This window comes from Pseudorasbora parva, chromosome 21, assembly GCF_024679245.1.
Source record: "Pseudorasbora parva isolate DD20220531a chromosome 21, ASM2467924v1, whole genome shotgun sequence".
Classification (NCBI taxonomy): domain Eukaryota; kingdom Metazoa; phylum Chordata; class Actinopteri; order Cypriniformes; family Gobionidae; genus Pseudorasbora; species Pseudorasbora parva.
The window spans coordinates 2,178,141-2,194,319 of NC_090192.1; the positions used below are offsets into that span (position 1 = coordinate 2,178,141).

General features: G+C 38.9%; 1 protein-coding gene across 1 annotated transcript in view; it reads right to left on the minus strand.

Moving 5' to 3' along the window:
* Positions 1–3,192: 3,192 nt before the first annotated feature.
* polr3e (polymerase (RNA) III (DNA directed) polypeptide E) overlaps positions 3,193–16,179 on the minus strand; it is a 43,450-nt gene continuing 30,463 nt past the window's right edge. The window contains exons 17-21 of the mRNA XM_067429712.1: positions 15,142–15,203; positions 13,660–14,141; positions 6,165–6,242; positions 4,621–4,746; positions 3,193–3,753 (exon numbers count right to left, since the gene is read on the minus strand). Of these exons, the coding sequence (XP_067285813.1) occupies positions 3,697–3,753; positions 4,621–4,746; positions 6,165–6,242; positions 13,660–14,141; positions 15,142–15,203 (805 nt within the window). The 3' untranslated portion in view covers positions 3,193–3,696. The remainder of the gene's footprint in view (positions 3,754–4,620; positions 4,747–6,164; positions 6,243–13,659; positions 14,142–15,141; positions 15,204–16,179) is intronic.

The window sequence follows — 16,179 nt, forward strand, 5'->3', positions numbered from 1 at the left end:
AATTTGCGTTTGTGTCCCCTATCACACATGTGCACTTTAATAAGCCGACAGAAAGCAGGTTAATGCGTTTGCATTCTGTGTGAAATCAGGGTAAGAGGCACAAAACTACGTGTGTCAACCGGTTTATGCATACGCAGTTTATGACCTTACTCCGATAAAAGAAAACGGGTTACCGCATTTACATGATCATGTTCATTGTCGGATTATTAGAAATAATCGGCTTAAGAACGTGCATGTAAACGCATTCTGTGTGTTTGCATCACTGCGTGCGATCTTTTACCTTTATTAGCTGTGCAAAGCCTTGACTCCACATAGAAATGGACTTGAAACCGCCACTGATCTTAAGTCCCGGTGGAAAGTCTGCATCTAATCAAAGCCTTTGATAAGATTTGAGTGTCATCATCACAGCGTTAGGTAATGTGTGTATCAGCCGACAGAACAGACGCTTTGTCTCTTATCTCAAACACACTCGACTGGAGCGTGCACTTTGCTCATATTGAAAGTAAACATTTCCTGATCATTTCCTCACATCCCATCTCATCCAAGATGTTCATGTCTTTCTTTCTTCAGTGGAAAATATTTTTTTTTTTTCTGATGAAGAGAGAACAGGGATAGTTTAGTTTAATTACGGTTATAATATCTGCTGATGAAGAGAGAACAGGGATAGTTTAGTTTAATTACGGTTATAATATCTGCTGATGAAGAGAGAACAGGGATAGTTTAGTTTAATTACGGTTATAATATCTGCTGATGAAGAGAGAACAGGGATAGTTTAGTTTAATTACGGTTATAATATCTGCTGATGAAGAGAGAACAGGGATAGTTTAGTTTAATTACGGTTATAATATCTGCTGATGAAGAGAGAACAGGGATAGTTTAGTTTAATTACGGTTATAATATCTGCCGATGAAGAGAGAACAGGGATAGTTTAGTTTAATTACGGTTATAATATCTGCCGATGAAGAGAGAACAGGGATAGTTTAGTTTAATTACGGTTATAATATCTGCCGATGAAGAGAGAACAGGGATAGTTTAGTTTAATTACGGTTATAATATCTGCTGATGAAGAGAGAACAGGGATAGTTTAGTTTAATTACGGTTATAATATCTGCTGATGAAGAGAGAACAGGGATAGTTTAGTTTAATTACGGTTATAATATCTGCTGATGAAGAGAGAACAGGGATAGTTTAGTTTAATTACGGTTATAATATCTGCTGATGAAGAGAGAACAGGGATAGTTTAGTTTAATTACGGTTATAATATCTGCAGATGAAGAGAGAACAGGGATAGTTTAGTTTAATTACGGTTATAATATCTGCAGATGAAGAGAGAACAGGGATAGTTTAGTTTAATTACGGTTATAATATCTGCCGATGAAGAGAGAACAGGGATAGTTTAGTTTAATTACGGTTATAATATCTGCAGATGAAGAGAGAACAGGGATAGTTTAGTTTAATTACGGTTATAATATCTGCTGATGAAGAGAGAACAGGGATAGTTTAGTTTAATTGCGGTTATAACTTGTGTTGTCCTCTTGCTTTATGACATGCTATTGCGTTTATGTTCGTACTGTATCAATAAATGTGAAAGACGGACGACAGCTCGAGCGACTCCCAAATGTACTCGACTACAGCAACTCTTCCTCTTCTCCACATGTTCCCGGGGGCGGGGTTATGCAAATGTTAGGGTTAGTGATGTCACTCACTCGTTGTAGTCCCGAACAGCCGTTTGTTGTAGTTCTTAAAGAGATTTCTGTAAGAGAAAATATCTCCCTTTGCTTTGAGCGTCGTAACTTGCTGATTCTGCTCAAACAGCGACACTACACTCACTAAAGTTACACGAGTCAAATCATATTCAGTCAACCCTTTAAGAAATCTGTAATCATTATTCAGCTAAATTTAGTTAGATTTTGTGATTGTGTAATACTGTCAGCGCAGTTAAATCAATAATATTACCCAATATTTATCATCTTCTGTACAAAAACAATAAAAGACAAGATTTCAGTTGTGATGTTTATTCAGAATGATATACACATAAAAAAATCATGTGATTGAGGGGTTTGAGTGTGGAGTGTGTGAAAGCAAAGACCAGGGGCCTATTGCACAAAACTGGAATAAGAGATTAAGCCGGGATTTCTTGGTGATTCTGGCTCAATTTATCCACTAATATACAGTTATCTTTCGTTATCGTTCTTGGTGTGAGTGTGCCTTCAGGGTACGTTTACACGACAGCGGTGAACTAAATTTTGCATACAGATGACAAGATCACCAAGATATCCCGGCTTAATCTCTTATCCTAGTTTTTTTGCAATGGGTCCCTGGTTTCAGAACGAGAGGAATGCTTCAAAACACACAACAGTGAACGCATCATGTCCAGGTGCGGATGACACTCACACACGACAGTGAACGCATCAGAACCAGGTGTGGACACACACACACACACACACACACACACAACAGTGAACACATCACATCTAGGTGTGGACACATCAGATCCAGGTGTGGATACACACACGACAGTGGACGCATCACATGCAGGTTTGGACACACACACACGACAGTGGACACATCACATCCAGGTGTGAACACACACACGACGGTGGACGCATCACATCCAGGTTTGGACACACACACACGACAGTAGACGCATCACATCCAGGTTTGGACACACACACACGACAGTGGACGCATCACATCCAGGTTTGGACACACACACACGACAGTGGACGCATCACATCCAGGTGTGAACACACACACGACGGTGGACGTGAAGGGGTTCTGTCATAAGTCAGAATGACGTAATATTTCCCATGAATAATTAATAGGCACTTTCTTTCACACCACTTTAACCGTTGAAATTTAAAACCTTGTTGCTCAAAGATGGAAAATAATAATTTAACTGCATTTTGTTTCATTTTAACAAGATATGTTTTCAGAAGCCTGCAGATATGAATTCACTTCCAAACGCTTCACATCCTGGTGTAAATCCAATAAATATTAATGAACATTGATTTATATATTATCTTTTTATTGTGTTGGTCAGAATTGATCTAACCTGCTCCAGAAACCACAATGTCCGCATATTTCATCTTTTTTTTTTTTGGTTGTAAGAGCTGTAAACATTGTAAACGAGGAGCTTCACGGCCTCATTTGACCCAATGAGAGCAGAGAAATTAATATTTGACAAAGTCATAAGATCAGAGTTTTTATTAATGACTTGATGCCCTTCCAGTCCTGCGGCCTGTGTCTTTGGGTTACAGTGATGCTTAAATATGCGGGAAAGAAAAACATAATAAAACAAAGGGCACTATTAAACCAAACATCATCTCAGTCAGCATCATGTACTAAACAAGGCCATAATCTGACCATACGCTCCCAAAGGCCACGTCCAGGATGAGTAGAGCCGTGATCTCCGTCATCTTTATTTCAATTTTAAACCATAAAAAAGGAAAAGCAAAAGAAAGGCAGAGTAACGTCAGTCTGAGTGTGTTCAGCACACCGCTCCTGTCCTTATACGCGTGAATGGCAGAATTAAATGGATCTCCAGCCCTTTTTCTGAGACGCCCATGTGTGAGTCAAAGGGTCAGCGTGTCAGATGCTCCTCCCACCCCGGTTGGCCGAGGGCAGTGATTGGTTCATGTGTTTTGCTCCGCCCCCTGAGGCAGATGATTGACAGGATCCAAAAATCCTCTTCTGTCAGGAGCGAACCGTTCCCTTCAGATACCACATCCCTCCCAGACTCACACAGCACTCCTGAACACACACACACACACACAGTAATTATGCATTTAAGTACAGAGTAATATTAATGAATTTAGTTGCATGTAATTATGCACAATTTATAATAAGTACATGTATCAAGGTCACTGAAATAGTGTTAGTGATTTTTCTAAATGTCTACAGCATGTTTGTCACCACGTCACACATTTGTTGACAGTAGTTAATGCATGAAGTTAACTAACAATGAGCAACACATTTGTTACAGTATTTATTGGTATTTTTTAATGTTAGTTAATCCAGCTGTTCATGTTCGTTCACAGACACAACTTTTGATTTTAATAATGCACTAGCAAATGTTGAACTTATCAAATAAGATTAATAAATGCTGTGCAGTTCATTATTAACTGAATTGTAAAGTGTTATATAGTTTTGATATAAAAATGTATACTTTATTTTTTTAACAAGTGGGGGGTATTTTAGTTTAATAGAAATAAAATAAGTTTAGGTCATTTTTATATTTTGTTATATTATATAGTCAATGGTTATTTTACAAATACATTGATGGTTGTGTTTGTAAAATGCATATTTTATTATTTTTACTTTTTAATATGCAGGTTTTTCCTGTACTAAACATATATATAACAATAAGAACTACGTTTTTTTGTGTGCTGTCAAACGATTAATCACAAATAATAGAAGTTTGTGTTTGCATGTGCATGTACTGTGCATAATTATGTACATTTAAATACACACACATGCATGTATATAAGATAATGTTATATACAAAATTTGTATTGCAAAACATTTATATCTAATAATTATATATATATATATACACACAAATCAAAATTAAAACTTTAAATAAGTGTGTATGAAAGCGAGTGTTTGTCGCATCGGCACCTTGAGCAGTCGATCCACGTCGGTTTTGGTGACGGCGTCTCCGAGTTCCTGTGTGAGGCGAGTCTGGATCACGTTTCTTCTGACGCGATAATTCTTCATGAAGATCTCGAACAGAACCTGCCGGTGCTGCGGAGGAAACACAAAGCCTCGTTCAGAACGACCTGTGCGCATCCGACTGGAATCCATCAGATTGAACAAGTGTGAACGGCAATAGAAAAACAAACATGAAAGGCCATTTTTAACGATCTGTTTGGAGTAACATTCATATACACCAATCAGGCATAACATTATGACCACTGACATAATGACAGGTGAATAACAGCGATGATCTCTTCATCACGGCTCCTGTTAGTGGGTGGGATATATTAGGCAGCAAGTGAACATTTTGTCCTCAGAGTTGATGTGTGTGAAGCAGGAGAAATGAGCAAGCGTAAGGATTTGAGCGAGTTTGGCGAGATTGTGACGGCTAGACGACTGGGTCAGAGCATCTCCAAAACTGCAGCTCTTGTGGGCTGTTCCCGGTCTGCAGTGGTCAGTATCTATCAAAAGTGCTCCAAGGAAAGACCAGTGGAGAACCGGCCACAGGGTCATGGGCGGCCAAGGCTCATTGATGCACGTGGGGAGCGAAGGCTGTTAGAATACACAGAGCAGCTCAGTTTGTTGCGTATGGGGCGGCATAGCCGCTGACCAGTCAGGGTGACCTCTGACCCCGCCGAAAGCACCAACAGTGGCACGTGAGCATCAGAACTGGACCCCGGAGCAATGGAAGAAGGTGGCCTGGTCTGAGGAATCACGTGTTCTTCTACATCACATGGATGGCCGGGTGTGTGTGTGTGTGTGTGTGTGGCTTACCTGGGGAACACATGGCCCCAGGATGCACTATGGGAAGAAGGCGAGCCGGTGGAGGCAGTGTGATGCTTTGGCCAATGTTCTGCTGGGAAACCTTGGGTCCTCCATCCATGTGGATGTTACTTTGACACGCTCCACCTACCTAAGCATTGCTGAGACCATGTTCAGCCTTTGATGGAAACGGTATTCTGGTATTCCCAGATTCCCCAGAGGTCAATCCAATCGAGCATCTGTGGGATGAGCTGAACAAACAAGTCCGATCCATGGAGGCACCACCTCACAACTTACAGGACTTAAAGGATCTGCTGCTAACATCTTGGTGCCAGATACAGCACACCTTCAGGGGTCTAGAGGAGTCCAGCAGAGACAGGTCAGGACCAACACAATATTAGATCATAATGTTATGCCTGATCGGTTTTAAAAAAAAATCCGATTCGAATCTTATTTCTGCAAATCTGTTTCAGTCTGACGGCTCTGATCGGATTCACTTGGTTTGTGTCACTTTCTTACGCCACGTAAATATGTTAGACGTTGTTATAGGAAACATGCTCATAGCAGAAACAAGGAAAAGGCTTAATTACAACATAACGGAGAAACGGGCGGAGGCGATATAAACGAAGAAGACACCGCTTCCAATCGGATTTGGACTGACAGTGTGAACAAAGCAGGAATGATGTCCACTGAAACTAAAGCACCTTGTCGAAGGTTTCTCCGCTCTCCCACAGGCCGAAGACCTTCTGCTCCTCCGCTGTGGTGCCGCTCTGAGGAGGAAACTACACACACACACACACAGATGAGAAACACCAGCAAAGAGAGAGTAACACACACTGCAAAGAAATGCATTGAAGATCTAGATCTGAAAGAACATCCTGACATCAGGATCTGTGTTGTGTAAAGCCTTAAAAAGAAAAAAGCATTTACACAAATATTCAGAAACCAGTCTGGACTAACTCACACACACACACACGCACGCACGCACGCACGCACGCACACGCACGCACACGCACGCGCACACACATGAACACTCATACATGCATGTACACACACACACAAACACATGCGCAGACATTCACACAAACCCCTGCACACACACACACAAATGAACACTCATACATGTACACACACACACACACACAAACACATGCACAGACATTCACACAAACGCCTGCACACACACACACACACACACACACACACACACACACACACACACACACACACACACACACACACACACAAATGAACACTCATACCTGCACGTACACACACTCACATCACGTTTGACAGTGACCTCAGTTTTAAAACATAAGCATTGTTACTAAAACAACAGCAGATTATCACTGAAGTACGAGACACTCTCTTCCCTCTGACAGTGAGAAACTTCTTCATGCGTTTGTTACGTCTACACTCGACTGCAATAGTGTTGTTCAATGTATTTCCTTATTTCTATACATGCAAGTATTTTTTCCTTTGTGTATTTCTATTCTGTAAAACACAGTTTTAAAGGGTGCTATATAAATAAAGCTTTACTCCCAGACACACACACACACACCCTTAATCTAATACGCTTCAGGAACAAAGGACTGAACCTGATCTTAAAATCAAACACATTACTTCAGGAGCAGGAGAGACACGGACATTAATGGACTTAAAAGACCATTAAAGCCAGAAACACAACAATACAGCTGAAAATATGAACCCTCTGATGCATGCAAAATTAATCTTTACGTCGAAACAATTATATATAAATATGCCCAATGTTTTTTATTTATTTATTAAAACTTTACCTTTGGTTAGTTCTTTGGGAACCAAATGATAACATTAATAGAACAAACTTTTTTTAGGTATTTTTTATAACAAAAACAGTTTTAAATTATATTTATTAAACATAGAAGTGTAAAAAAATATATATAATAAATAACATATCAAATATATATAGTGTGTGTTCATGTGTGTGTGTGTCTGTGTGTATATATATAATCAGATATTTAATGATATTTGCTTAATCTGCTCTGATATCTTAAAAGATTGAGGAACCTTTATTTTGACAATTTCATGCAAAAAATAAATCAATGCAAATAATTATTTCAAGACTTTAGGAAAATAATGGCCAAATGAATCACATTAAAATCACAGTAATGCAGCTTAGTTTTATATGTACTAAATAAATGTAAATGCTAGGGGTTAGGGCTGGGACAACGCGTCGACGTCATAAAAAATACGTCGACGCAAAATATGCGCGTCGATTCGTCAGATTCAAAATAAAGATGGCGGCGCCGGAGAGTAGTAGCAACCATAGATGTACATAATAAAGTATATTATGTAATTAAGTATATTATTTATTATGTATATCTATGGTAGCAACACGAGTGGCTCCTCAGACTTTCAGAAGTGCAAGGCTTGCGGGTTGGCCACAGTCTATGCGGGTTGGCGCGCGGTGCGCACGGAGCATCACAGGCATGCGCGTCTGTGTTAAGAGCGCCTGCTCCAGGCGCGCACGCGTTTTGTTGTCACGGCTACATAAACAAATTTCTGCACACAGGAAGACAGATGTTTTGGTAATATTTGATGTATTTTAATCACAAAAACAAACGTTTGCATCAAGTGAAAGCATCGGATACATTGGCTACGTTACCTACATAATAAGCTGTTTTAAATTTAAAATGTTCAATGTCTAATCGCGCTGATGTGACCGAGGGTATCCATCCTCTAAGTGAGCAGTTTCATCCCAGGACTATTCCGGTTTTAAACGGAGTATTGGCGCCCGTAATGCACTCTACATGTAACTTTTTTCACTGTCATGCCGCGGATGCGCGTGGCGTTTCTGTTGCGGGTCAGCCACGGGGCTGCGTGGCGTTTTCTCTGCCTTTGCACACTAGAAGCGTGCAAACTACTAGCGTGTCTGACGCGGCGCTGCTGCTGCTATTGATGCGGAGGGAAGCCCTATTCCTAATGTTAAACAGAAATAGCCTACTGATACAGCAAAGAAAACGTCGGGAGTAGCCACATATCTATGGTATTGACGGCAAATACTAGGCTACAGAATAATTGACGTTTTTTATTATTACAATTAGGCCTATATCTGCATTTATGTAAACCTACAGACTTTCAAACATGAAAATGTAATTTAATAATATGTATTCGTGTCAAAATTATATATATACATCTTTTCCTATTCTATTTTGCCTGGAGACGCTCCCAACACACGTGAAAAATAGGCACTCTTCTATTTCTAGCATGCACGCGTTTTCCACGCGTCACAGGCAGTGTGCAGTACCTGTTAACATGGGAGCCGAAACAAAAACGGACACGCCACGCAGCCGAGACGCTCACGCTTGCAGTGTGTCCCCGGATTTGATTAACCAACTTGTTGATATTTAATCGATGGGCATAGCCTGTAGGCTGAGTTGCATACATAGAAAATATAATATATATCGTATAATATGTTTCTTTGTTGTTGGTTAATACTTATTTATTTGTGTGTGTGTGTGTGTGTGTGTGTGTGTGTGTGTGTGTAGCCTACTTTATGTTTTCAAGGTTTTATTGAATGCATTGCTCTTGTATAGTCTTACTTTGGAATTTTAAGAGCAATAAACATATATTGCAATGTTAAGGAATTCGTTTTTTCATTCAGAAAATTAAATCAACATGTATAAATTGCTATTAGGCAATTAATGGGGAGATAATCGGTAATCGAATCGAATCGTAACCGAATCGGACAGGGAAAATGAATCGTTAGATTAATCGATGCATCGAAAAAATAATCGCTAGATTAATCGTTTAAAAAATAATCGTTTATCCCAGCCCTACTAGGGGTGTAACTAGGGATGGCTCGATAGCACAATTTTGGCTTCGGTACGGTACCACAATCTGACACCGAAGTACCGATATTAAAACGATACCACACGGTCTGATATTAGCGCGGGTATATTGCACACGAATGAGAACAATTATTTAAGTTTTGAGTTTATAAAGTGGACAATTACCACAAATGTTTATTAGTAAATTAATCAGCAAAGACTATCACATCAAATCAGTCATTTGAAAACTTTCTTGTGAGAAATAATTTCAGCAAAAATCTCTCAAAATTAGAAAACTGCTTCTGGTTTCAAAAGACATCGCACTACACTAAAGCAATCTGCATAATCCGATTCAACATTTCACGCTCGTCTCGGGACGGATAACGCAAATCATTTAAGAGATTTTATAGCATTTCGTAATAAATTTACAGGAGATATAAGCTCATAACGACACACACACACACACACACACACACACACACACACACACACACACACACACACACACACACACACACACACACACACACACACACACGCCTGTCACTTAGAGCTCGTACATTACACATTTTTACTTAAACAGTCAAATACACAGAATTATGTACAAATGTCCATCTTTAGTGAGTATTCACATAAACACAGTCGGCGGTGTCTAACGCGAATGTAAATAGTGCAGCCTACGCGTGCAAATATAATGAGATCTAAATGTCATTGGTTGAAACGAAAGCTGGAGATTTTGTGATATTCGATCTTATGTTAGGCTATGTGTGTGTGTTGATCAGTGTAAAAAGAAAATAAATGTCTAAATGAGATGGTCTGAATGATTCACTGACCTGTCGATCTCTTCAGAAGTCTTAAAGTCAGGATAGTGACAGATGCTTCTTGGCTAGGTTTGATGGTTCTTCATCAGTTTTATAAGCAAAGTCATTACAAATGTCACTTCTACTCCTCTCTTTATTAATTCGTTTTGGGCATCTTGAGTGAGATTCAACTGCTTTATCCATTTTGTTCGTCTATGTTGTTGTCACATTTGCCGGTTGTTTCGGGTCAGTTTGGGTAGAGCGCTGCCATCTAGCGGTGAACTTCGGAACAGCAGCATATACCGAAATGTGCAAAATCGTGATATCGTACCGTTTTAAATAAAATATATACCGGTATTTTTCCAGTACCGGTATACCACGCATCCCTAGGTGTAACAATAGATCACGATATAAAAATGTGCCGGCTCAGCTTGCTGTAGTCGGCCTGTTTATAAAGTTTCACACAGACACACATTTACAAATGTGCCATAAATGTAAACTCATCATGAACTCGCCATGTCATTTTCGTTTAACTTCCAAACACAAATGAATATATTCTTTATGAAACCTGAGGGATTTCTGTCCCTCCATTTAAAGTCCATCATTCCTCTCAAACTTAAAAGAGCCAAAAGGATTTCATAAAGGCATCGTAAAAATAAACTAATGGAGTGTCTAATCCGAAGTCTTCTGAAGAGACACGAACAATGGCTAATGATGAATATATTTAACACAACGCACATTCTGTAGTAAACACAGACGATCAGATGATTGCGGAGACAACACGAGAGTTAATGCAGAGTTAAATAATTATTGGATGAGCTAAACATTTACAGTTCGAGAGCGGCCATTTTGACGAGCTTTCTTACGATCAGAGCGGTGGCGGAGTGCAGATCATATGAAGCGCACTCGGTGGGGGAACGGATCTTCAAGTCAAAGCGCAGACATCATTTAAATCACCAGATCACATTTAGTTTAGTAGTATGATTGTTCAAAGCCTTTCAGATGCTTTATTCTTATATGTATAGTGCATTAATAGCGGGAGAGGCGGGACATTATATGGAGAGAACTCCTGAGAGGAAATGAACGTTTAAGGAGAGTCAGTGACATTACTACATTATACGACTATATATGACGTTAAATAAATATAATGTATAATGTATAATGATGCAATGGGGGAATATTTGTGGGTCCTAATAATAATATTAAACAAATAATATTTTAATAATAATAAGTAAAAAAAAATAAAACCCTCTTTATGTTGGTTTAAAATATCAGGATACATATCGTATCGTATCGTATCGTATCGCATATATATATATATTAGGGGTGTAAAGGTTCACAAAATTCACGGTTCGGTTCGGTACGTTTTAGATACAGCAAAAAGAAAAAATTGGCAAATAAATTACCTTTTTTAATTATTTTTTTATTAAAACTAACCAAGTATGATTTTTTTTTTTTACATTGAACAAAGATAGAGCTATACTTTACCTATCTTCTATGTAGTTACAGGAATAAGACATTAGCTCTTTACATTAGCTCTCTCCACACTTTTTTCACACACTACTGCTTCTGTCATCCCTTTGGCCACATCCTCACATATGTGACTCTCAAGGGGGCGTGTCTGAAGAACGTGGCTGTTCAGCTCCCATTCATCGGTAAAGTAATGTGCCGTTACAGTCAGGTAGCTTTGTGTAGCCCTTGACGTCCAGCCGTCTGTTGTCAGAGCAACCGCTGTTGCTTTGGCCAATTGGTTCTCTGTTTGTGCTTTTGTTTTTTGGGACAAAGCAGGAATTACTGGCTGAAATGGGCTCGTGAAGGAACATTGTAACGGGGCTCAATTACTTTAAGCATGTTCTTAAAACTCCGTCTGCAGTGCGTCTGCGGTGCGTTTTGCGCTGCGTATGCGGTGCAGGAGCCGCACACCCTGTTGTGCTTTCAAATATGCTGCGTTTGCAGTCCGCAACTGTTAACATGAGTACGGAAAAAATACGCACCGCATAGACTACGCACTGCAGACGGAGTTTGTGTAAAAATGGGCGTTAGGTCTCATATCCGCGGCTATAAATGGGCCACTCGCCGCGGTGATGTCTTTTGCCATTTGAATAAGTTGGAAATGTCTGTCTTAATGCTGCGGGGATAGTTTGTGGGATAGTTTGTGGCTGTTTCTCCTTTTTATCGTCTTGTCCTCGGCTTAAATGAGTTGACATGACATGAATTATTCCCGCTGCTGTACCATCAGCAAAGGCGACATACCGTTGTTTTTTAATCCATCACTCTTGCCAACACCATCATAGCTTACAGAGAATCCAAAGTTCACCCAAACACCAGACCTGTTGGTTATTGGAGGATCTTCTATTTCTGGTTTGTTAAGCGCAGTAGCCATTTTGCCACGAGCATTCAGCGCGTAGCCCACTAAGCGAGCACCTGACTGAGCAGCCTAAAACATATTTGGTGTTTTTTTTTTTTTTTCTCACTTCGGCGGTGTCAGGGGCATTGCCTGTTATGTCGTTTTGGTTATTGTTGAACGCATGTTATTATATTTCACACACTTTTTTCAAGTCTAATTAATTAGTCCGAGAACCGTTCAGTACATAATGCGTACCGAATCGAAAGCCTCGTACCCGAACGGTTCCAATACGAATACGCGTATCGTTACACCCCTTACTCACGTGTAACACACATGTATGAGTGTTCATTTGTGTGTGTGTGTGTGTGTGTGTGTGTGCAGGCGTTTGTGTGAATGTCTGTGCATGTGTTTGTGTGTGTGTGTACATGCATGTATGAGTGTTCATTTGTGTGTGTGTGTGTGTGTGTGTGCGCGTGTGTGCAGGGGTTTGTGTGAATGTCTGCGCATGTGTTTGTGTGTGTGTACATGCATGTATGAGTGTTATATATATATATATAAAATCGTGAGATGAGTGTATCGTTACACCCCTAGTTAATGTATACTAGTGATAATTAATTAATCATTATTACAGGACTGTACGCATGCTGTGCACAAAAACCCTGCTGCTCCTGACGACACATTGATTTGTTAAGACATGAACCAATGAGAAACCGAATAGTATTTATGTTATTTTTTTTTTACCTCATATCGAGACGAGTCTTATCAAGTTTTCCCATCGGCTCTAACTTCCGTCCAGTGCGGTCAAACGGACTCGATCGTAGAAATATATATAGATTCCTCATTAGTGACTGTGCGGATCGGTCAAATGAGGCATCTACATAATGTATCTTACCAGACGGAAGTTACAGCCGATGGGAAAACTTGATGAGACTCATCACGATATGAGGTAAAAAAATAATAAAAAATACTGTTGTGGTTCTCACAGAAACCGATCGGTTCGTGTCTTAAGACATCAGTGTGTCGTCAGGAGCAGCAGTTTTTTGTGCACGTTGCCTAAGCATGTTTTTTTTTTTTGCTCTCATAGAGTTGTTACCCATTCACATGCATTATGACTGACAGACTGCAACGGTTGAGTTAAAAATCTCCATTTGTGTTCTACTCAGATAAACATCTAATTTTAATTTTTGGGTGAACTAACCCTTAGATGCACCTTGATTTGTTTTCCAGATGCATGCATACTTACAGGCACCAGGATCTGTTTGCACTGACTCTGGAGGATGGTGTCCTGCAGCATGCGGTCAGTCACATGACCATAAACGGAGTGGCCTGTGGGTAAGCTGGCCAGATGTAGGTTAAACAGCCTTTTGACTTCACTCAGACACAGGACGAAATGCTTTCTGAAGGTGCTCTGCACAAACTGCTGGAGCTCCGGGGTGAAAGCGGCCCCGTGTCCGTTATGAGGGTCCGAGATCGGAGAGCTAGAGTTGGGGTAACCGTTGATGACGGAGCCGTTTGTGAGCGAGCCTGACGTGTCCATGGGCTCCTCAGAGTCACTCATGGGCTCCTGTTTGACCCGAACCAAAGATCCGGGTTCTCCAGAAGAGCCCACGGGTCGAAGAGCCTTCAGTCTCCGAGCATCCAGCTCCCTCTGCATCATACTCTGGCTCTCTCTTGCGTTCTCTCGAGCTGCTTTGAGACGCTGATCTCCGCTGACGTGAACGGGGTCTGTAGCCACAAACACAGAAATATGAACATTTTCCACACTGATAATAATCCTAAATGTGTGTTGATGATCAGATCCTCATGTGAGAATGATGAGTGAAGGATCATGTGACACTGAAGACTGGAGTAATGATGATAAATTCAGCTTTGATCACAGGAATAAATCACACTTTACTATATATTCACACAGAGAACAGATGATCTACACTGGAGGAATAGTTCAGAATTTGGACTATTTTTAATTTACAAAAATTCTGATTTGATCACAGGAATAAATACAATTTTAACAGAAAAACACAGAAAACATCTATTTTAAATTGCAATATTCCACTTTTTTTGTATTTTTAATCAAATAAATTAGCTTTGATCACAGAAATAAATTACATTTTACTACATGTTTAATTAAAAAAACAGCCGTTTTACACTGTAATATTCTGTTATTTTACTGTATTTTTTATTTTTTTTTAAATCTGATTTGATCACAGGAATAAATTAAATTAACAGAAAAACGCATATAAAACATTTTAAATTGTAATATTATTTTTTATTGTATTTTAATAAAATAAATTTTGAATTGATCACAGGAATAAATTATATTAACATAACAGAAAACATCTCATTTAAATTAATATGTTCCACTTTTTATTGTATTTTTCATCAAATAAATTCTGCTTGATCACAGGAATAAATTACATTTTACTATATATTCACATAAAAAAACAGCTGTTTTACACTGTAATATTCCACTATTTTTACTGTATTTTTAATTAAATAAATTCAGCTTTGATCGCAGGAATAAATTACACTTTACTATATAATCACATAAAACAGCTGATTTACATTATAATAATATTTCAAGATTTTTTACTGTATGTTTGATCGAATAAATGCAGCCTTTTTTCACAAACAAAAATCCAATCCCAAACTTCTGAACGCTAGTGTAAACGGTTCTAAAAGTGTGTGTAAATGTATACAGAGCACTTGAGTAAAAGTCAGAACATACCCATCTGAGCATCCTTTTTAGGCACAAAGTCATCTTTGGAGAAGTTAAACACTTTTTCCAACCTGCAATACAGTGTTTAATTAGAAACTAGGAAACTTAGATTCTCTATTAAGACCAAACTGTGTGTAATATCTTTAATATTCTGTGTTATTCATCTTATTTAGCTATCAAAAAAGGAACATTTTTCCATGTACTCACCGTCATGTAGTTCTAACCCTGTATAGAGTGCATTAGTGCCCATAGGGATTTTTAAAGCACCATAGTTAAAGAGTAATAAGCCATAAAACAGACTAAGAGGAAAACTTTGATTTGAAGCAATTATTTAGACCTAAGCTTTAATGAAGGAAAGAACTACAATCCCATGAAGCATTGCAAATGACATTAAAATTAGAAAATTAATCTCCTTTACAATGATTCAAGGAAGTGGGGGGATCTTTTGGTGCAATTTGTTTAGATTCTGTGATTGGTGGAGATTTCCCTCTGCGGAGTCATGGGTAATGAAGTTTTAAAATTGTATTTAAATAAGCTTTAACAACAGCAAATACCATCAATTAACAGCCCTGTAGCTCACAGGAGGTCTATCTTCAACGGTTTATGAGTTTTCGTTAATGCATTTAACTCACCCTATGGAGAAAATTAATTTGTTTTTTACGTCATAAACACGACTAATGTGCTCTATTTACTATCTTCCATGAAACACAAAAGATGCTTTTTTTCTACACAATGAAAAAGCACATTATCTTTACTGCCAACCTCCAAAAACATAACCATAAAGTGTATACTAGAATTGTTAAAATGTAAAATGTGTACCTTGAATGCAATATAAGTCGCTTTGGATAAAAGCATTAATGTAAATATAAATGTATACGACTTGTGCACTATATTAGAAGGTTTCTCTTTGGAAAACGTGAACGCAAATGAGATTTAAGAGCTAGAGTGGAGGAATGATTAGGCCTTTTTGAGCACCATATAAAAGAGGAAATATGATGCTGGAAAAACATGAGGTGATTAAATGATAAAATGTTATTTCTAGATGAA